This window comes from Littorina saxatilis, linkage group LG15, assembly GCF_037325665.1.
Source record: "Littorina saxatilis isolate snail1 linkage group LG15, US_GU_Lsax_2.0, whole genome shotgun sequence".
NCBI classification, from domain to species: Eukaryota; Metazoa; Mollusca; class Gastropoda; order Littorinimorpha; family Littorinidae; genus Littorina; species Littorina saxatilis.
The window spans coordinates 44,634,374-44,657,576 of record NC_090259.1 but is presented as its reverse complement, the minus strand read 5'-3'; the positions used below and the strand labels follow the sequence as shown (position 1 = coordinate 44,657,576).

Below are 23,203 nucleotides of genomic sequence, written 5' to 3'. Positions count from 1 at the left end.
TGCGCCCGTCTAAGCCAATAATCCACAGCCTGGTGTCTCTCTAAGCAGAGTAAAAGTTGGCGAAACTTACTTCTTGATGAACTATCTCCTGGCAATCTTTGGAATAAATTCATCGAAAACCTCTAAACTCAGCACAAAAAGTTACAAACACTACACCGTACAGGAAGCTGTCAGGATGTGGATTCTTGGTGTGTGACTAAGTGGAGCAATGTTCTCGTCTCATGAAAAGCCTGGGTAGACATGAGAACAGGGACAGACATGAGAACAGGGGTAGACATGAGAACAGGTGTAGACATGAGAACAGAGGTAGACATGAGAACAGGGGTAGACATGAGAACAGGGACAGACATGAGAACAGGAGTAGACACGAGAACAGGGACAGACATGAGAACAGGGACAGACATGAGAACAGGGACAGACATGAGAACAGGGGCAGACATGAGAACAGGGGTAGACATGAGAACAGGGACAGACATGAGAACAGGGGTAGACATGAGAACAGGGGCAGACATGAGAACAGGGACAGACATGAGAACAGGGACAGACATGAGAACAGGGGTAGACATGAGAACAGGGACAGACATGAGAACAGGGACAGACATGAGAACAGGGGCAGACATGAGAACAGGGGCAGACATGATAACAGAGGCAGACATGAGAACAGGGACAGACATGAGAACAGAGGCAGACATGAGAACAGGGACAGACATGAGAACAGGGACAGACATGAGAACAGGGACAGACATGAGAACAGGGACAGACATGAGAACAGGGGCAGACATGAGAACAGGGACAGACATGATAACAGGGGTTGACATGAGAACAGGGACAGACATGAGAACAGGGACAGACATGAGAACAGGGGTAGACATGAGAACAGGGACAGACATGAGAACAGCGACAGACATGAGAACAGGGACAGACATGAGAACAGGGACAGACATGAGAACAGGGACAGACATGAGAACAGGGACAGACATGAGAACAGGGACAGACATGAGAACAGGGACAGACATGAGAACAGAGGCAGACATGAGAACAGGGACAGACATGAGAACAGAGGTAGACATGAGAACAGGTGTAGACATGAGAACAGGGACAGACATGAGAACAGAGGTTGACATGAGAACAGGTGTAGACATGAGAACAGGTGTAGACATGAGAACAGGGGCAGACATGAGAACAGGTGTAGACATGAGAACAGGGGTTGACATGAGAACAGGGACAGACATGAGAACAGGGGTAGACATGAGAACAGAGGTTGACATGAGAACAGGTGTAGACATGAGAACAGGGACAGACATGAGAACAGGGGCAGACATGAGAACAGAGGTTGACATGAGAACAGGTGTAGACATGAGAACAGGGACAGACATGAGAACAGGGGCAGACATGAGAACAGGGGTAGACATGAGAACAGGGACAGACATGAGAACAGGGGCAGACATGAGAACAGGGGTAGACATGAGAACAGGGGTAGACATGAGAACAGGGACAGACATGAGAACAGAGGTAGACATGAGAACAGGGACAGACATGAGAACAGAGGTAGACATGAGAACAGGGACAAACATGAGAACAGGGGCAGACATGATAACAGGGACAGACATGAGAACAGGAGTAGACACGAGAACAGGGACAGACATGAGAACAGGGACAGACATGAGAACAGGGGTAGACATGAGAACAGGGCCAGACATGAGAACAGGGGTAGACATGAGAACAGGGGTAGACATGAGAACAGGGGCAGACATGAGAACAGGGACAGACATGAGAACAGGGACAGACATGAGAACAGGGGCAGACATGAGAACAGGGGTAGACATGAGAACAGTGGCAGACATGAGAACAGAGGCAGACATGAGAACAGGGGTAGACATGAGAACAGGGGTAGACATGAGAACAGGGGTAGACATGAGAACAGGGGTAGACATGAGAACAGGGACAGACATGAGAACAGGGGTAGACATGAGAACAGGGACAGACATTATAACAGGGGTAGACATGAGAACAGGGGTAGACATGAGAACAGGGGTAGACATGAGAACAGGGACAGACATGAGAACAGGGGTAGACATGAGAACAGGGCCAGACATGAGAACAGGGGTAGACATGAGAACAGGGGTAGACATGAGAACAGGGGTAGACATGAGAACAGGGGTAGACATGAGAACAGGGGTAGACATGAGAACAGGGGTAGACATGAGAACAGGGGTTGACATGAGAACAGGTGTAGACATGAGAACAGGGACAGACATGAGAACAGGGACAGACATGAGAACAGGTGTACGTGTAGACATGAGAACAGGGACAGACATGAGAACAGGTGTAGACATGAGAACAGGGGCAGACATGAGAACAGGGGTAGACATGAGAAAAGGGCCAGACATGAGAATGCGTCTTTAACATTCTCTGATCTCTGAACCCCCCCCCCCCCCCTTTCAATCTAGCATCCCCGACCCCTAATTTTTGGACTGAAGCATACGGGGGTTGGGGAGATGGGTGTGAGAGATGGGGATAAGGTTAGTGTCAGAACCGTATTCTTGGTACTAAAGGCTGCATACTTTGCAGAATTTGGACGACCTCGTGAAGGACTATGACTGTACGGCCTACTATCTCAACAGCACTGCTAGTAAGTCTCGCATGCACGCTGTCCGGGTGTGTGTGTGTGTGTGTGTGTGTGTGTGTGTGTGTGTGTGTGTGTGTGTGAGTGTGAGTGTGTGTGTGTGTCTGTACGCTGTCATATATTATTATTATTATTATTATTATTATGGGGAGCTTATATATAGGCAAACAAACCTATTCTTCGTTGTATAATTGGTTGGGTAATTGTGTGTGTGTGTGTGTGTTTGTATGTATGTGTGTGTGTGAGTGTGTGTGTGAGTGTGAGTGTGTGTGATTGCTGACATATATGGGCATGTAACCCTATTCTTCGTTGTATAATTGGATATGTATTTGTTCGCTCACAGCTTTGGGAGTGCAAACCTATCCTATGTGTGTCTGTCTAGCTGTCTATCTGCTTTATATGTGACTGTATTTTGATTTGTGAATGTTTAAACTGTGTGCTGTGTGTTCACAGTTCTGGACAGATGTGTACCCGTTAACGACCTTCTAAGGTTGTTCCAAGGCGCGGTGATGGCAAATGGTGAAGTAATCGTGGACAACAGTAACAATACCGTCACCACGGATGGAATTGGCGTCGCTCAGAAGTGAGTCGGTCTTTTAATTATATACCCATTGGGTGTTGTTTTTCTCTCTCTCTCTCTCTCTCTCTCTCTCTCTCTCTCTCTCTCTCTCTGTCTCTCTCTCTCTCTCTCTTTCTCTTTCTCTCTGTCTCTCTCTTTATCTGTATCTCTCTCTGTCTCTGTCACTCTCTCTCTTGCTCTCTCTCTCTCTCTCTCTCTCTCTCTCTCTCTCTCTCTCTCTCTCTCTCTCTCTCTCTCTCTCTCTGAGACAGTCACGTTCACACATCATTCGTGAATGAAATGTCTTGTTCGATTGTTATTTTGCTAAACATTTTGTACTAGTGTTAACGGCTGATCTGAGCAACTTCATTCCCAAATGAAAGATTTAACTATGTCAATGTAATTCTGTAATTTTTGAGTTCTCCTTATGTAATTCCTTAAATGCACATTATGTTGCATTCCATACAATGTATTTCTGTATTTTATATGATTCAATCTATTTTTTGTACGTGCGTCCGTCTTTACGTGTTGTATAAAGGACAGGTTGGAAGAATAGGCTTTGCCTAAAACATTTATCCTTTTGTAATAAAGGTCTGAGTCTGAGTCTCTCTCTCTCTCTCTCTCTCTCTCTCTCTCTCTCTCTCTCTCTCTCTCTCTCTCTCTCTCTCTCTCTCTCTCTCTCTCTCTCTCTCTCTCTCTCTCTGTAGTGATCATTTTCCTGTTTGTCTCACGTGGTCAAGAAAGGGTGTACAAATCCCCAAAGTTGGTCACAAGACAGTAAAGTACCGCTCCTTTACTAAATTTAACGAGAACGCCTTTCTTGTAGACTTAGGTAATTCTTCTCTCTCTGATGTTTATAATAATACGGATCCTGATGATGCAATAACACACTGGATAAATGTCTTTACAGAAATATACGATAAACATGCCCCGTGGAGAATTAAGAGAGTCAAGCAAATAATAAAACCTAAATGGTTTGATACTGAATTACAAGATGCTATTGGCCATCGTGATTTCTTAAAATCAGTTGGCAAGGAAGCGGAGTATAGAGAACAGAGAAATAAAGTAAACTCACTTAAACGAACAAAAAAGATCAAGTACTTTCATGACCTAGCGTCATCAAAGCAAAATTCAAAGAATATATGGAAAGCAATAAATGAACTTACAAATAAAACTATTGCCAGTCATTCAAGTTTTGTTAAGGACATAATTATCCCCTGATGATTTAAACACGCATTTTTCTAAAATAGCTGAAAAAGTTATTACAAATGACAAATCCAATTTGAACAATTTGAAAGTGTTAGAAGAATATTGTGAGTCGAAACAAGTTTCAAGTCAAGCGAATATTCCTCAACTTACAGTACCTGAAGTTTTTTACGCACTTACACACCTTAAGCAAACAGGCTCCCGGGGAATCGACGGCCTCGATGGTAGGATTCTTAAATTGTCAGCCCCTGTAATTTCTGAAACACTCACTTACCTTTATAATCTTTGTTTAGACAAAAATTATTTCCTAGTCGCCCTGAAACAGGCTAAAGTCATTCCTCTGTTTAAATCAGGTGACAAAAAAGACCCATCAAACTATAGGCCAATTTCAATATTGTCTGTTTTATCAAAACCACTTGAAAAACACATTAACAAACATATTCTAACGCATCTTAACCTAAACAATTTACTTCACCCTAAACAATCGGGTTTTAGAGCTAACCATTCCTGCCATACTGCCTTAGTTTCTCTTGTTGATCAATGGCTGGAGAAAAAAATAAACGACAATGAATTCTGTGGTGCCATTTTTGTTGATTTTGCTAAAGCCTTTGACGTTATTGATCACACGTTATTACTGAAAAAATTCGCATTGTATGGCGTCGGAATCGAAACTGTCAAACTTATTAGTTCATTTCTCACTGGCAGACAACAAACTGTACTAACAAACGCCTCGGCGTCGAGCATGCAAGAAATAAAATACGGTGTACCACAAGGATCGGTTTTAGGACCCCTCCTCTTCTCTATATACATTAATGACCTCCCCCTACATATTCAAAATGTATTTGAACTTTTTGCAGATGACACCACAATTCACTCCAGCAACACAAATTTAACTCGCTTATCAGAATCACTTCAAAGGAGTTTAAACCAGTTGATAGAGTGGACTGAACTAAACCATATGTCTCTTAACCCAAAGAAAACCAAATATATGGTCATAACAACAAGACAAAAACGCCAGAATATTTGTTCAGCTGGTACTGCTTTAATGATAGATGGTGAAATAGTGGAAAAAGTCGACCATCACAAACTGCTGGGTGTTAAATATCGATAACAACTTGTCTTGGTCAACCCACATAGAGCAACTTAGTAAAGTGGTGTCAAAGAAAGTGTATCTCTTATCTAGAATTAAACACTTCCTGAACTGCCACACCAGAAAGTTATTCTTCATTGCTCATATTCAATCTGTTATTGATTACGCATCCACTCTATGGGACTCAGCAAGTGAAAATTCCTTAAAACCACTTAGCAGATTACATAAAAGAGCGCTAAAAGTAGTATTACTAAAGCACACTACCCTCACAGAGTTAGACTACATACATTTAGGGATCTTACCTCTAAAGTCAAGACTGCTTTTTAACAAAGGAATCTTTATGCATAAAATTATATCCGAAACTCTACCCCAAACCATTTGTTCAAAGTTCTCTTTGAAGAATTCACACCACCTTATGAAATGTAACACTCCTCTTCCTAGGATAGACTTATTTAAGTCTAGTCTAGTTTATTCAGGTGGCCGTCTCTGGAACGCTCTTCCGAATGCCTTACGGGAAGCTACCAGCACAGATTCTTTCAAAAACAAATATATATCCCATTTAATGAAAATAGTATATTCTTGATTGCTATGTCCTTTGGGACACAGTCACTGACTTTTGATTTATAGTTTTTTTCACGAAATTATGATGTTCTGCATACTATTCATTGTCTTGCAGAGTTGAAGTACTACTGCATAGTATTCTGACTCAGTCTAATTGACTTGCAAATTTTTGCTTTGCACCTTGTCATGAACATTTATAAACTACAATGTTTCATATAATGCACTTATGTACATAAACTTATACTGTTTTACTAATTATGTAAGTATGTAGTAGTAGTTATTATAGTAGATTTAGTCCCTCTTTAGGGCGAGGGCCAGATGCAAAAAAGTATACCAATGCTTATTCTGTTACCCTCGTAAAATAAAGAATTGTCATTGTCATTGTCATTCTCTCTCTCTCTCTCTCTCTCTCTCTCTCTCTCTCTCTCTCTCTCTCTCTCTCTCTCTCTCTCTCTCTCTCTCTCTCTCTCTGTCTCTCTCTCTCTCTGTGTCTCTCTCTCTCTCTCTCTCTCTCTCTCTCTCTCTCTCTCTCTCTCTCTCTCTCTCTCTCTCTCTCTCTCTCTCTCTCTCTCTCTCTCTCTTTCTTTCTTTCTAAGATATGCTGTGCATTTTATATTCTAAACATATGTTTGTTGTACTCAGTATTGCTGCATGTTCCATTGTTACTAGCTCGAACGCATCATAGCCTTCATATTATGCAATTAATTTTGTGAATCACTACATGTGTATGCTCTTCATGCATCATCATCATCATCATTGTCATCATCATTATCATCACATGTTTATTTTTTCACGCCTCTTTTTGTTGTTAACTTTTTAATTTTTTATTTTATTGTGTGTGTGTGTCCCAAGGACAGATTGAAAAGAAAAGGCATAGCCTTAAATCTTAATCCTTGTCAAACAAAGTTCAATTCAATTATTTGTTTCTGTCTCTGTCTCTCTGTCTGTCTGTCTGACTGTATGTCTATCTCAGTCTCTCTCTCTGTGTCTCTCTGTGTCTCTCTGTCTCTCTGTCTGTCTGTCTGTCTGTCTGTCTCTCTCTCTCTCTCTCTCTCTCTCTCTCTCTGTAATTCGGTAATGGGATACATACGTCACGTCTCGACAATACGTCAGAATGTGAGTGTCATCACCATGGTTATTTCAAGGCATGTTCCCGTTTGGATAAATGCAACACAAATATAATTCGGATCTGAAACATCTAGGAAGAAAATAATTTGTTCCAAATGCCTTTACGTCATGTGGTTTTCCATGTCCCAATACAAAACAAATGAATTAGATTCCGACACGAAAAAATGTGTTCACATTAGAAAGCAAATTTGCTTTGTCATTGCGTGATTGTCGTATGAGTGTGGTGTCATTGCGTGATTGTCGTATGGGTGTGGTGTCATTCCGTGATTGTCGTATGGGTTGGTGTCATTGCGTGATTGTCGTATGGGTTGGTGTCATTGCGTGATTGTCGTATGGGTTGGTGTCATTGCGTGATTGTCGTATGGGTTGGTGTCATTGCGTGATTGTCGTATGAGTGTGGTGTCATTCTGTGATTGTCGTATGGGTTGGTGTCATTGCGTGATTGTCGTATGAGTGTGGTGTCATTGCGTGATTGTCGTATGGGTGTGGTGTCTTTGCGTGATTATCGTATGGGTTGGTGTCATTGCGTGATTGTCGTATGGGTTGGTGTCATTGCGTGATTGTCGTATGGGTAGGTGTCATTGCGTGATTGTCGTATGGGTAGGTGTCATTGCGTGACTGTCGTATGAGTGGGGTGTCATTGCGTGATTGTCGTATGGGTGTGGTGTCATTGCGTGATTGTCGTATGAGTGTGGTGTCATTGCGTGATTGTCGTATGAATGTGGTGTCATTGCGTGATTGTCGTATGGGGTGGTGTCATTGCGTGATTGTCGTATGGGTGTGGTGTCATTGCGTGACTGTCGTATGGGTGTGGTGTCATTGCGTGATTGTCGTATGGGTGATGTGTCATTGCGTGATTGTCGTATGAGTGTGGTGTCATTGTGTGATTGTCGCATCGGTGTGGTGTCATTGTGTGATTGTCGTATGGGTGTGGTGTCATTGTGTGATTGTCGTATGGGTGTGGTGTCATTCTGTGATTGTCGTATGAGTGTGGTGTCATTTTGTGATTGTCGTATGGGTGTGGTGTCATTTCGTGATTGTTGTATGAGTGTGGTGTCATTGTGGGATTGTCGTATGGGTGTGGTGTCATTGCGTGATTGTTGTATGGGTGTGGTGTCATTGCGTGATTGTCGTATGAGTGTGGTGTCATTGCGTGATTGTCGTATGAGTGTGGTGTCATTGCGTGATTGTCGTATGGGTGTGGTGTCATTGCGTGATTGTTGTATGGGTGTGGTGTCATTGCGTGATTGTCGTATGGGTGTGGTGTCATTGCGTGATTGTCGTATGAGTGTGATGTCATTGTGTGATTGTCGTATGGGTGTGGTGTCATTGCGTGATTGTCGTATGAGTGTGGTGTCATTGCGTGATTGTCGTATGGGTGTGGTGTCATTGCGTGACTGTCGTATGAGTGTGGTGTCATTGCGTGATTGTCGTATGGGTGTGGTGTCATTGCGTGATTGTTGTATGGGTGTGGTGTCATTGCGTGATTGTTGTATGGGTGTGGTGTCATTGCGTGATTGTCGTATGAGTGTGGTGTCATTGCGTGATTGTCGTATGAGTGTGGTGTCATTGCGTGATTGTCGTATGAGTGTGATGTCATTGCGTGATTGTTGTATGGGTGTGGTGTCATTGCGTGATTGTCGTGTGAGTGTGGTGTCATTTCGTGATTGTCGTTAGAGTGTGATGTCATTGCGTGATTGTCGTATGGGTGAAGTGTCATTGCGTGATTGTCGTGTGAGTGTGATGTCATTGCGTGATTGTCGTATGGGTGAAGTGTCATTGCGTGATTGTCGTATGGGTGTGGTGTCATTGCGTGATTGTCGTATGAGTGTGATGTCATTGCGTGATTGTCGTATGAGTGTGATGTCATTGCGTGATTGTCGTATGGGTGTGGTGTCATTTCGTGATTGTCGTTAGAGTGTGATGTCATTGCGTGATTGTCGTATGGGTGAAGTGTCATTGCGTGATTGTCGTATGGGTGAAGTGTCATTGCGTGATTGTCAAATGGGTGTGATGTCATTGCGTGATTGTCGTATGAGTGTGATGTCATTGCGTGATTGTCGTATGGGTGTGGTGTCATTGCGTGATTGTCGTATGAGTGTGATGTCATTGCGTGATTGTCGTATGGGTGAAGTGTCATTGCGTGATTGTCAAATGGGTGTGATGTCCTTGCGTGATTGTCGTATGGGTGAAGCGTCATTGCGTGATTGTCATATGGGTGTGATGTCATTGCGTGATTGTCGTATGGGTGATGTGTCATTGCGTGATTGTCAAATGGGTGTGGTGTCATTGCGTGATTGTCGTGTGGGTGAAGTGAGGTAACTTGCGCCATTTGTGACGGATAGAAATGGAGAGAATAATAATGATGTTTCGAATTGAAAACCCTGGACAGATCTTTGGTGATGAAACCTTAGACAGTTGTTCAAAAGTGAAAGAAAATTTCTTCAACTCAAATAGTTGGTGGGTTTTTTATTCAACTTTTGCATGTTGTGCAGTGTTGAAGTGTCTTTTTGTTTGCAGTCTTATGAACGTGACGAACCTTTCGGCATGGCAGATAGAGCGCGCTATGAGGTAGCACGTTCTAGTGGGGCTCGTATGTTGCAGACGCACTCATAAATCATTCACATCTTGCAACAAACATCATACTTTGTGGTATTGTTCCTTATAATTATTTAAGGGATTTCAGATACAGAGCCACTTCAGAAATCGTTTTTTTTGTCTTTGATAGGGAATAAAAGGCTGCATTTACAGCAGACGAAATTCGTACCAAAAGCGCTCAGCAGTAAATATTCCCAACTCAGCAAATGTAAAATTCAATGGTTTACCATGCACCAGAAGTTGTCTGCTGATAACACATGCATGACATAAATACTCTTATGGGTATTTTTGTGTTCTGGTATTTAATTTGATCGTTTTTAGAATTGTATACATCCGCAGCATGAAAATTCAAGATGGCGGCCTCCGCAACATTGCGTGTTTTGATTTGAGCGAAAACAACGTTTCTGAAGGTAAGTTTTCAAGAATACGCATCCATTCACCAATGTCACATCATTTTACTGTTTAATTCTCCCCTGGGGTCTGTTATTCATCGGGTGAAGCGCTGAAATGCAGAGTAATCTTGCAATAGCTCATCAAGCTGGATTGTGATGCTGATAGATCTAGATCTATCTGTTGATTACAAGTAAGGAAATCATGATCGCCACGCTGGTGATTTTAAACAGATTAAACGAACTTTGAATAAAAGGCGAGGAGAAAGAGATTGTTCATGGTATGATAAATGATTAGTCCTGCCTACGTTAAGGACTTCCATAAGGTTGGGAGGGGTAGAGTCAAAAACTGAGTGAGGGTAGGCCAGATAGTAGGATGACCAGCTGGAGATAAAAACACTCCACTCCCCATGTCTTTACAGTGTTGTGATCAAACTTTCAAAGACGGTAGGTAACAGACAAAAGCATACAGTGTATGCTAATCAAATGAGATAAGTGGTTTTGAAAAATGAAGAGGTACCGCTCTTTGAGTTTTACAATTTTGGTTTGTTGCTTGTTTCTCATCCTTTTGCTTATTTTAAGTTGACCGTGCATTGGTGTGAATTTTATTTTTACAGGATATATACAAGAGTTACACCACATGCCGGTTCCTGGGAACAAGCGTTCTGCATTTATTCCGGTGCCACAGAAGGGAGCCGATTTCACTAGTACTACTGTATCAAGGTTTGTTACCTAATACATCTTAACAGTAAGATTTTTTTATTTGTATTAATTGGAACATGTTTGCACATCATTTGTAAGCGACCTCTGTGAATTTGATGGGTTTAACGTACGAACCCTCACTATGGTCAACATTCTGTTAGCGACTGTTTGAAGCGAATAAATGTAGCGGTCAGAAAGATTCCAGAATCAGTTGGGTCACTGGAAACTGTGTTTGTTTGTTTTTTAACCTGAAACAGTAAGAATTATACGAATTCATGAAATACAATTTTCTTTCATTTTGGTCTGTTGTGTGAAGACTTGCTAACCCGGCTTTGACCGACTCTCTGAGATAGTAAACATTATTCAAATACATTCAAATAAAAATGTCACTTTTCATCTTTTGTGTGAAGGGTACCACAGGCTGATTTCCTGCACCATGGATGTAGAGGAGGCCAGACAGTCTGCTTCTCATTCCAGCTGTGTTGCGTTTTTTTCTGCTCGTGAAGTGTATCGCCACATTGCCAAAGCCATTGGCCAAGAGAAGTCACCCTGTCTGCCCATTTTGCATAGCCTTACAGGCTGTGACACTATGTCGTTCTTCAATGGTATTGGGGAATCAGAAGGCTTGGGAAGTATGGCAAGCATTTGAAGACGTCACTCAAACTTTCTTCAGGTTGTCTGCTCCTCTTTGTAAGCTGAGTACCACTGACAGGGCAGCACAAGAGCTTTTTGGTGTACATTTGTAGGACAAAACCAGCAACGTACTGGGTGTAAACAGTGCTAGACGGTACCTCTTCAGTAAAAAGAGCTGCCAAATTGACCATAATCCCCTTACAAGTCAGGTGCTGCTGCAGGACTTGAGATTGAGAAGAGCCATCTACCTATTAGACTTCCAAACTCTGTGGGCTGGCAGTTCAAGGCTGGAAAGTGGGAGTCATTCTGGACGAGCTTTCAAGAGATATCCAGCGTGTGCCGAGAACTCATGAGGTGTGCCTGCAAGAAGAGCTGTACAACAAAACGCTGCAAATGCTGCTAAGAAGGACTGCAGAGCACTGCTCTCTGCAAATGTGCTTGCATGCCTGTGAAAACTGTCAGCATCTAAACTGTGCAAAAATATTATTGCACCCATTTTCATACCCCAACTCAAACTTTTATTCCTGTGTCATTTTATTCAAACTGTCTATGCCATTAAAGGCTCGCATCTTCGCTATCTGGCACATTTTTTTTTAACATAATCATTTACGCCGTCAAAATAAGGATACCCTTGACGTGACAAAGAGATGTGACAAAAACTTCGGGTACCTTTTAAAAAGCCGACGACAATTCCTGAGGCACAACTGGGTCACTGGTGTATACGAAGAGAAAGTCAACTTGATTATCCATCCAGAACAGGTTGTTTTATTTCGCCATCTTGCATATTTCTAGTGTTGTGCCATTGTACCTACTGATGTATGTGTCGATCTCACGGATGAGATGTTTATGTGTCAAATTTGAGGGATACCCAAGTCAACTAAAATCCATGTATTTTAGCAATGACCAAGTGGGTTGCGTTGAAACTTTCAGGAATGTGTGTCTACGCACGAGGCGTAGTTCAACCGTTTGAGTACACTTTCAAATCTTCACGAAATAATATTTTAAAAACTGCCACAGGTTTGTTGATTTACATCCCACATATTTTTGACTTCGCATGTATATATGACAGATGGTTGTTTCAAGTACTGCCAAAGTTTCTTTTGAGTATAGACACTTGCCGGAATGTGCTAGTTGTGTAAACACATGAGAAAAAACAACGTTTTCGAAATACAGCGATTATGAATTTTAGTCGACTTTTGAGTTGATACATTACATTTTTATCAGTTTTATTTTGGGGGTACCCTTATTTGGGCGGCGGTCAAATAACCCATGTAAAGGCCACCTTTTATCTTAAAAGTGTTCCAGTTAGCCAAGTTGAGTGCCCTCAATAGCATACATTGAATATAACAGCAAAGGAATGAATGTTTTCGTTTTGGTATGAAAATTGGTGCAATATATTTATTTTTGCACAGTTTAGGTAATCCACAAATTCTTCAACCCTGCCACCCACACCGTCCAATCATTCTCTGCACCAACAATACATGTATTGTTTTGTTTAAAAATGTGTTTGTGTTAGTTTCTATTGCAAGAGAATGTCTTGTAGCATCAAAAATGCCTAAATACCCTTTTATTGGCGGCCATTTTGAAAATTGTAAAAAAACTACTGATTTCTTAATTTTTTCACGGTGGCTCTGTATCAGGTTTTGTTAAGCAAAAGTAAATGTCCATTTACGCCAAATTTGCTGTTAATCACATGAAGTGAAATATGCCTAACATACTCAACCGTTTACACTGGCGGCCATTTTGAAAAATTGTTTAAAAACTACCCATTTTTTATTTTTCGCGATGGCTCTGTATCAGGTTTTGTTAAGCACATAAAACTCTTCATATTTGCTTAATTTGGTGTTTGTTGCATGATTTGAATGATTTTGCAACATAGGAGCCCCACTATTCGTCTTGATAAGCATTGCATGACGCGATACGGGTTTATACGTCATTTTCGTAGTTCGTCATGGTGACTTGGGATTTTTTTAAAATTTTTTATGATGATGGTGATTTTGGCTTTCTTTTATCCTTCAGAACTGGAGTTCTGCGGTTTTTCATTTTAAGTTGAATCTCTCTCATCAGCTGCGGTCATTGTTTGGTTCTCTAACTTGACTCTGATTAACATTTTCTTGAGCTTTTTTGTTGCGACTGTGAAGTTGCCTGGTTCTTTGGCAAACGGAATCTTGAATGTTAAATACGAGTCGAAGATGATTTGAAGCAGGAACGAAACTAAAAGCACCGCTTCCATTACTGATGATCTCATTATCCCAGCGAAGCTGGAGGTATCCCGTGAACGCTATACTGTAATCGATTTGAGAAATGTGCACACCGAATAATACATGATAAAGAAGGATTCGTTGTGCCCGGCTACGTGCTACAGTTGGAGATGGAAGTTCACCAAAAATGGGGACCATACTAACAAAAATACGGTGGGTAAAATAGGCGCCCCCATTTTTTCAGCAAACGCCACCCCAGGCCGCTTTGGACGGGTAGAAATTCCGTAGTTTCCAAGTCTATGGATAAAGCTCGCGTAAGAAGAATACGTCACGGTCGAAAGTCTTTGACGTCAATTAATGCATCATGACGTCATGCCTCCCTGTAGTCTTTCTCTCTCGCGCAGTGTGTGTGTTTGTGTTCATTTTGTGCACATGTGTTAGTGTTACTGTGTGTGTGTGTGTGTGTGTGTATTTTTTTTTTGTGTGTGTGTGTGTGTGTGTGTGTGTGTATTTGTGTGTGTGTGTGTGTGTGTGTGTGTGCGCACGCGTGCATGAGTCTGTACTCGTATGTGTGTGGTGTGTGTGTATTTGTGTGTGTGTGTGTGTGTGTGTGTGTGCGTGCGCACGCGTGCATGAGTCTGTACCCCGTGTGTGTGTAAGTGTGTGTGTGGGCATAAGTGTATGTGTGTGCGTGTATGTGTGTTTGTTTGTAAAGGTGTGCATGTCCGTCTGTCCATATGTATGGAACGCGAAAAGGGTCAAATGATCGATCAGAATGATCGATCAAAATGATCGATCATTTTTGCGTTTGACCCTTTCCGCCACGCGCGCGGAAAGGGTCAAACGATCGATCAAAACGATCGATCAAAACGATCGATCATTTTACTGGTTCCGGTGTCGACAAAAAGTGTAACCGGAATTTTACCGGCACACAGTCTGTAGTGGAATGCATGAATGGAGACTATCAAGCTAGTTGGGAACTAAATCCAAAGTTCGAAACTATCGCTCTAGTGCGCAATGCATGGTACGATTTTTTCAAAAGTTCCGACCAAAGTTGGTGACTAACTTGCCCAAATTTAGTCCTCTTCCGAGGAGGACCAAATTCCTTAGTTTCGAACTATTGCAAAAACAAAAATGGCGGCCGCCATGACAGTCTTTGATTTTGCTGTACAAAAAAATCAAATATTCAGCAGTCCGACGCATGAACCAAAGAATGATGTCGACAAAGAAGTTGAAACATTGATTGCGCTTTGGAGGGGGTTCAAATACAAGTCGTGAAGTGACCGGCACAGCTGATTTGGGACACGATCTACCTTGAGTCGGGAGATTTGCTATGAATACAATATTGACTACATTTCCACTTTCTACATCAGCGACTGTACAAATTTGGCTTGTACATCTTCCTGTCGCTAATTTTAATCGGTTTGGATCATCCAACAGGTAAGAGCAAGATTCATCCGTTGTGTGCGTGTAGTTTGCGTGTCCCACGGTGTGTGTGTTCGTTTGCGCGCCTCGGTGTGTGAGTGTGTGTCAGATTATATTGCAATAATAAATTTGTTAGAAAGTGAGAGCAAGGGTAGATCTAGATCTATGGGCCAGGCAGTACTGTCTGAGTGTCTCCGAAAGCGTGTTCAGTGTCATAGGAAAATAGGCCTACGAGCCATTGTGTAGTGGTGACGATGAAAGATACAGTTGTTGTTTTTCTGACAGTGACATTGACAATAAACGATCGTCAATGCATCAATAATTATGCACAGCAGCATCGGTTTCTTCTGAACTGCGCACTGTTGACTGAATTTCCCACGGTGGAGCAATGAACAGTAGACACTAAAACACAGCAAATCTAATGCATTGAAGCATTGCTGTAGATCTATCTCGTTCAACTAACAATATAATGCAGTGAATGGCAAATCTATCTCTGAATAAACTGTTGTGATCCTTATTTTTAAACTGTAAATGTCATGGCTCACACCGCACTCCCAACATTAGAAGTATGTGTTCTAAGCTGAATGCATGTAATGTATAATTTGATGTATAGTAAGTGTGTAAAGCCAAGAGTAACACTAACTGGCCCAAAACAATTTTTTGTGTATACAAATGAAGAAAGAAACTGACTTCACTTTCAGAATCACTGCCACTGAAAGTGTGTCTATTGTGTATTTTTAGAAGGGTTATTCAACAATGACTTATTTTTCTGTTTAAATACTTGACATTTACTCTGCATGAACAGAGTCAGAGGTAAATTATTTTATTATTATTATTATGGTGAGCTTATATAGCGCGAACCACAAGTGCTCTCCGCGCTTTACATATTAATTTCTGCCGTTTGAAATGGAATTTTTTACAGACAGACAGACAAACAGACATTTTTTTACACACAATTTGCTGCTGTATAAACTATGATTGTGAAAGAGGGGATAAAAGAATCAATGTGCGAGTGGTTTAATTATAAATACAGTTATTATTTATTGTTAATTCATTATTTTATGGTGATCTGAACAACGAAGTGACACCACTATTTTATGGTGGGTTTTTTCAGGCCTCCTAAGAAACCAGAGATGATGTGTGGTGAAGTGTTCATACAGCTCTTGCCTTCAGATATGGATTCTGGAGAGGATTCAGACCGAGTGGGCATGCTGCTTTACAGACTACCCTGAAGAGTAAGTTACACATTTCTGTACCACTACCAAGTACTATACCTGCTTGTGCCTATTAAATTGTTATTGTAAAATTGATTTATGATATAAATTGGCACTGGTGATGGTAGTTTGAAGCTGTGTAGATGTTTTTGGCAGACTTTTGTACTTTGTGTTGTAAAGAGTCTATCTGTGTTTCACATTAGATGCACTTACAATCTATATACATGTAGATACATTCAGCTATGTCAACACTTGTTACACCTGAATCTGAGAGTAGTGGCAGGAGATGCAAGTTTATTGACACAAAGACATTACGGCTTTGTATAAAATAAATTCTTACATCTGTATGTATCCTTGCATGGTACAATATGTACTATTTATACAAAATGGTACATAAAGCTTGGTTTTAGTTCTCTTTCTCTTCTCAAATCCTTTGCCACTATTCTTAAAGTAAATTACACAGTGTGAATGAACTATTGCAGTACAGGAAAGTAAAACAAAAATTCAAGATAAAATGAAATCATTACTAATTTACTGGAATTATTTTAAAGGCACATACAGTTATTCTTCCCTTGGCACACCATCCTAGATCTTGCCAGGCTTTTACATGGAATAAGAATGAATCTGTTCACTCGGATACTTCTACATTCAACACCCTGGCTTCTTCCTGCTCAGAGTTAGATTTTGTTGTGGAAACCATTCTCAGATTAACAAACATGTTACTTCTTTTAGTGACTGTTGAGAAATTCGTTCATAAACAAAATTCAACTATGCACATAAAGCACTGACTGTCAGGATGTCAATATTTGATGTGTCTGGGTGAAGTTATGTTCCTATCCCATGTACAACTACAACTCTGGCCAGATCTGAAATGGCCAAAATCAATGGGATCAACACACATCCCCAGTATCTTCATCACTGGAAAATGTGGTGGGTTGAATGTATTATAATTAGAAAAAAAAGGCTGACAGGCGAGTGCTTTGATCCTAAAAGAGCAAGTGCTTCCTCCCCCCCCCCCCCCCACACACACACTGCTCAACAGTACACACCTTCTCCCCCCCAACACACACCCTCCCCTCGCTAACCAAAACTAACCAAAACCCATCCCCGTGAATACTGAACTTGCTCAGTTATATGTTTTCTTTATTTTTCAGGAAGGACCGCTACATTAGGGGAAGGCTGCTTGCACCTTGGTTCCTGGGTTCGCTGGGGGCGATGATCAAATTCAGAGTACCATCACCATTCTGTGCTTTTCCATCTGATTCGGCTGAGAATGCTTCCAGAGGTTTCTACACTACCCGTCATAAAAAAAGTAGGCAGATGCGTTTGAGGGCAGATCTTACTGATGAGGCTGTTGATTGAAAAACCAAGTATATGACTGAAAAGGCCATTACTTTCCCTACTTTATTCAGAAACAAAATTGGGTTTTCATGACGTAATGTCTATGCAGTGGAACCTACAACACAGACTGAGACACACCCCCCTCCCCCGAATCAAATTCACAAAATCAAGCTTCCCGTGCTAAAATCAACAACACAAATCAGAACAACTAAACCGAAACATGTTTTGCATGTCATTAGACAGAACCAATCAAATCTGCATCCAAAACAGTCAGTTTTGTTCACATATATCTTGTCTAACATGAACGCTATGGCATGCTGAGCGGTGCAGTTGTCAATCCTCTCAGAAGGCAGTTTTTAAAGTCGTTTTAGCGGGTATAATGAGACCAAAAATGGTACATTTCAGAACTCCTCAACGCATTGTCTTAAACTGTCAGTGATTTGTGCTAACACATGTTGTTAAGTACAAAAATGAGACCAAAATATGGTACATTTCAGTAACTCCTCAACGCATTGTCTTAAAACTTGTCAGTGATTTGGGCTAACACATGTCGTTAAGTACACACGGAATCTCAAGTCATGTGAGATATTAGTTCTGCTGGTGTGCGACATGCCAGAACGAATTTTAAAAATAACAATGTACCCTGTCCAATGAACTGAATTTGTAAAAAAAAATAGCATGCATTAAGAAAAATGAAAGCTTCAATGTACCTTTAATTTCATACATTTTCAACTATGACTGTTCACAGCGCACTTGTACGCACACACACATTCTTGGAAAATGAAAGAGCCATGATCAGTTAAGCGTGTCAGCCGTGAGCTTTGCTAGGCGTAGGCCGACATTTGCGCTCAGCGCTCTGAATGATTCAAATTCTTAAAGATTAATTTTCGAGTTGAAATCCTCATACCGCCCATGTCTGATAAAATATGTACATGAAATTTAATTGTGTGGCGTATCTGTTATTGTTCTTGAAGATAACAACAAATTGTTTTTCAATGAGTCAGCAAAGACCTACCATCAATTTAAGAACTCTTTCTGGCATGTCAATTAACAGCAGACCTAATATCTCAAATGACTTTAAAATCCGTATGAACTTTTCCACATGTGTTAGCACAAATCACCGCAACGTTGAAAGCAATGCGTTGAGAAGTTACGAAAACGTACCGGTTTTTGTCTCATTACCCACTAAAACATCCTCAAAAACCACCTTTTACAGCTTCTCAGAGGAATGACACCAACACCAATCAACATGCCTTAATGTCAGTGTTAGACCAGATATGTGAACACAACTGACTGATTTGGATGCAGATTTGATTGGTTTTTCTATTGCCGTGCAGAAGATGTCAGTTTTGTTTTAGGCAGTTCTGATTTTTTGTCAATTTTAACGCGGGAACATTGATTTTGCGAATTTAATTTTGCGGGGTGTCTGTGTTGTTGGTTCCACTGTATAGACACTATGTCATATAAACCCAATCTGTTTTCTGAATAGGTTTGGGGAATGAATGGCTTTTTCAGTCATATACAGGATAAACCCAAAAAATGTAACCCTAAAACAATGCTAATAACTTCTACATCTGTTGACTGAATCACTTTATTTTTAAGGTACATAAACCGCAGCCAGTGCATGACCCTTCCACAAAGTGGACATTTTGTAGATCAAATGTAACTGGTCAAATGGTCTGACTTTTGTGCTCTATTTCAAAAATAAATTCCAAATTCGGCGGTCGACTCACTAAAACGAAGTTTGACCATGAGCGGTATCAATACTTACTTAATTTAAACCCTCCAGACTTTTAGCTTATAATTATATTATCTGAATGTCTGAGTATACACCCCCTAGATCATCGGTGACCTGAAGAAAGCAGTTTGCTAGGTTCAGGGCAATCACTATACAGGAAACTTTCGTTCCATTGACAATTTAGGAGGTGTAATTTGGAACACATTTTTGAGAAATTGTAAATGTCGGACCATTCTACCTACAGACTCGGAACTTTGTAGAATGGTCGTGGAAGAACTGAACTTCATGCACAACAACTTCCTCCGAAAACGGCGTATGGCTGCCTAAATGGCGGGGTAAAAAACGGCCATACACGTAAAATTCCACTCATGCAAAAACACGAGTGTACATGGGAGTTTCAGCCCACGAACGCAGAAGAAAAATGCACAACTATGAAAATATTTGCTAAACTCAAATGACTGGAACATTAACCCCTTTGTTGTAAAGTGCAATGTCGCGCAATTTTCATCAATGAAATGCATGCCTTCATCCACAGGAAATGTCCTGATCTTGTATAATTGCTGTATTCAAGTCACTGATTGTCTAATGTTCAGACCTGGGAACCCATACGATTTCGCCGTATTTTGTACGCATGATTGTCTAGAATACTTTTCTTTATTTGTTGTTTAACGTCGTTTTCAACCACGAAGGTTATATCGCGACGGAGGGAAGGGGGGAGATGGGATAGAGCCACTTGTCAATTGTTTCTTGTTCACAAAAGCACTAATCAAAAATTTGCTCCAGGGGCTTGCAACGTAGTACAATATACATGTATTACCTTACTGGGAGAATGCAAATTTCCAGTACAAAGGACTTAACATTTCTTACATACTGCTTGACTAAAATCTTTACAAAAATTGACTATATTCTATACAAGAAACACTTAACAAGGGTAAAAGGAGAAACAGTCGTCCAACCAATATGGGACTCCCCCTAACCCGCGTGGGGTGTCTAGAATACTATCCAGTGGAAAAACAAATACGACGATTAATATTCCTCGACTACTTTTCTTCACAGGCGCAACCCGAAGCAGATCCAGTACTTTGTCTTTGATTCATGATTACAAAATAGTAACCTTAATTAACAGTGCGACAGACGCGTGTGAAGCATGTTTAAATGTGGAGTACGCTCATTTAAAAAAAATACAAGTTTGTTTGAGAATACTCCAAGTGCAAAACAGGGATTCCCAGGTCTGAATGTTGATTAAGGTACACTTTTGTGATTCGAATTGCCCCGAATGTTACAATCTTGAGCGCTTAGATCGGGCAAGTTTGGCTATCGCTCAATTTTAAAACTCGTACCGTTGAGTGGATCCCCGAAATTGGAAACTTAATTCAAAATTGCACAAAAGTCAGCCTATTTGATCTTCAAAATTGTCACTTTGTAGAAGGGTCATGCATAGGCTGAAGTTTATGTCCACAAATGTAGAAGTTTTTAACCTTTTTATGGGTTGCATTGTTTTTGGGTCAACCTGTATTTGTTTTTTAATAAACGGCCTCATCATAAAGATTTGCCTTCAAACGCATCTGCCTACTTTTTATGACGAGTATTATAGTTGGCTCAGTGGCTAAAGAAACATTCTACAGGATGAATAAACAAACAAACAAATCTCATGATTCTCTATGTGTTTTAATGTGTGTGTGTGTGTGTGTGTGTGTGTGTGTGTGTGTGTGTGTGTGTGTTTTGGGGAGTTTGTTTTGGTTTTTAGTGAGAGGATGGCTGGTGGTTTGGATGGGGTGAAAACCCGAGTCACTGTGATTGTGGATAATTAAATTGTTGTTGTTGTTGCTGATGCCAGTTTCAAGGCACTGTTCTTCTTGCAAACGCCAAGTTTGGCTTACTATTTTATAACTGCAAGGGCTCTTACATGAGGTTAGGCCATCTATACACTTTGATACATACCAAACATTTACATTCTGACTGGGTCGTGTGCAAAGTTGGAATGTTTAAATGAATACATTTTGCGGATTGATGCCAGTAGAAGTTAAATTATTTTTTTGTTTTTTTTTGTTTGCTTAACGCCCAGCCGACCACGAAGGGCCATATCAGGGCGGTGCTGCTTTGACATATAACGTGCGCCACACACAAGACACAAGTCGCAGCACAGGCTTCATATCTCACCCAGTCACATTATTCTGACACCGGACCAACCAGTCCTAGCACTAACCCCATAATGCCAGACGCCAGGCGGAGCAGCCACTAGATTGCCAATTTTAAAGTCTTAGGTATGACCCGGCCGGGGTTCGAACCCACGACCTCCCGATCACGGGGCGGACGCCTTACCACTAGGCCAACCGTGCCGGTGTTAAACAAATTAATTGATCAAACATTCCAACACTTCACACACGGGTTTTTTGACAGCTGGTATATGTTAAAGTGGAGGGATGGTCTTATTCCACGTGAAGCCTGCATGCCACATCTGAGTCGGTGAGCGAAATCGTTTACACTAAGTATGCAATCATTGTTCATCATTATCATTGAAACGTTCATACACAATGACACAACAAATGTTGTCGGAAACTCGAAAGAACACAAAAGAATAAAACATGATCAATGCAGCAAAACGCGCTACTTGTACAGAGTGGGTTACAATTTCATTCCTTGTTTAATTTAGCCTTCACATTTCCCTTATCATATCTTATATTTTAACATCGTTCTGTTCTTGTCAGCTTGAAATGTTTGTAGTTTTTACTCACGAAACAGGCCAGTCTTCTGAAGTCAGTGCAACATCAAAGCTAAAATTTCACACATGAGATGCATTTTGATGATCAGCTCTACCGAAGCAATGCATTTAAACTGGCGCAGATTAATGTTCAAATGATGTTCAAGCAACAGCTAGCTTCCTTATAGACAAGAGTGTCTAAGTGACAAAATATAGTCATCTCAGTATCCAACTTCTCTGTTTCTTTGCTTGCTTAGAAGAACTTCTCAGAGCGTTTGAGGCATTCATCAAACAAGATCATACACATTAAAATATTGTCACTTCCTACTCATTGAATAATGTATTCATTGTATCTAATTATTCATGTTAAAGACCAGCACACAATTGCAATCATTTAAATATGTCAGTGACATAAAGTATTCTACCCGATCTGGAAAAAAAGCAGAAAATCATAAGTGCATGATTCAAGTCACTGAGGATGTCTTGTAATTCGGTAGTGTTTCCATTTAATCTTTTCTCTTTACATCTCACAATTCTTTTACTAGTTTATTTTGTAAGCAGAACACCAGGCCAATACGTTGTTGGCTCCTTTTGTACCTATTATGACATCACACATTTTTAAGGATTTGCTTGCTAACTTGCTTGTTTCTTAATTTGTTTAATCATAATGATCGCTCCAAATTAAATTCCTTCCTTTGTCTGGCACTCTTGTTCTCAACTCTCTCGATCCCTCCCTCTTAGCGGTTTAGAGAGAGAGAGAGAGAGTGTGTGTGTGTGTTCGTGTGTGTGTATGCGTGTGTGTATGCGTGTGTGTATGCGTGTGTGTGTGTGTGTGTGTGTGTGTGTGTGTGTGTGTGTGTATGTGAGAGAGATAGAGACTGAGAGAGAAAGAGAGAGAGAGAGTTGATCTATTATGTCTTGATTCCCTCATTTAATTTTCTTTTGTTGTATAGTGTAGAACTTAGAAAGCTTCATGACATACATGTGGTGCGGTTTTATGGTCGTTTAACTCTCCATCGGTGAACCATGCAATTATTTCTTTTCAACGATTGACTCGGTCTCTACTGACAACTCTAAACTCCACAAAACAC

At 40.9% G+C, this 23,203-nt stretch overlaps 1 protein-coding gene and 2 long non-coding RNA genes across 6 annotated transcripts in view; 2 read left to right on the top strand and 1 right to left on the bottom strand.

Moving 5' to 3' along the window:
• The window catches only part of LOC138949440 (choline transporter-like protein 2), a 102,663-nt gene that overhangs the window by 45,773 nt on the left and 33,687 nt on the right, over nucleotides 1-23,203 (top strand). For all 4 annotated transcript variants that reach the window (XM_070321269.1, XM_070321270.1, XM_070321268.1 and 1 more), the window contains 2 exons: nucleotides 2,572-2,632; nucleotides 3,080-3,209. In XM_070321269.1, coding sequence (XP_070177370.1) covers nucleotides 2,572-2,632; nucleotides 3,080-3,209 — 191 coding nt within the window. The remainder of the gene's footprint in view (nucleotides 1-2,571; nucleotides 2,633-3,079; nucleotides 3,210-23,203) is intronic.
• The window catches only part of LOC138949447 (uncharacterized), a 213,832-nt gene that overhangs the window by 161,562 nt on the left and 29,067 nt on the right, over nucleotides 1-23,203 (bottom strand). The gene's annotated exons all lie outside the window — the stretch shown is intronic.
• On the top strand, nucleotides 14,691-17,762 carry LOC138949446 (uncharacterized). The gene is made up of 3 exons (XR_011450279.1): nucleotides 14,691-15,133; nucleotides 16,233-16,353; nucleotides 17,487-17,762. It is a non-coding gene; the product is annotated as an uncharacterized lncRNA (long non-coding RNA).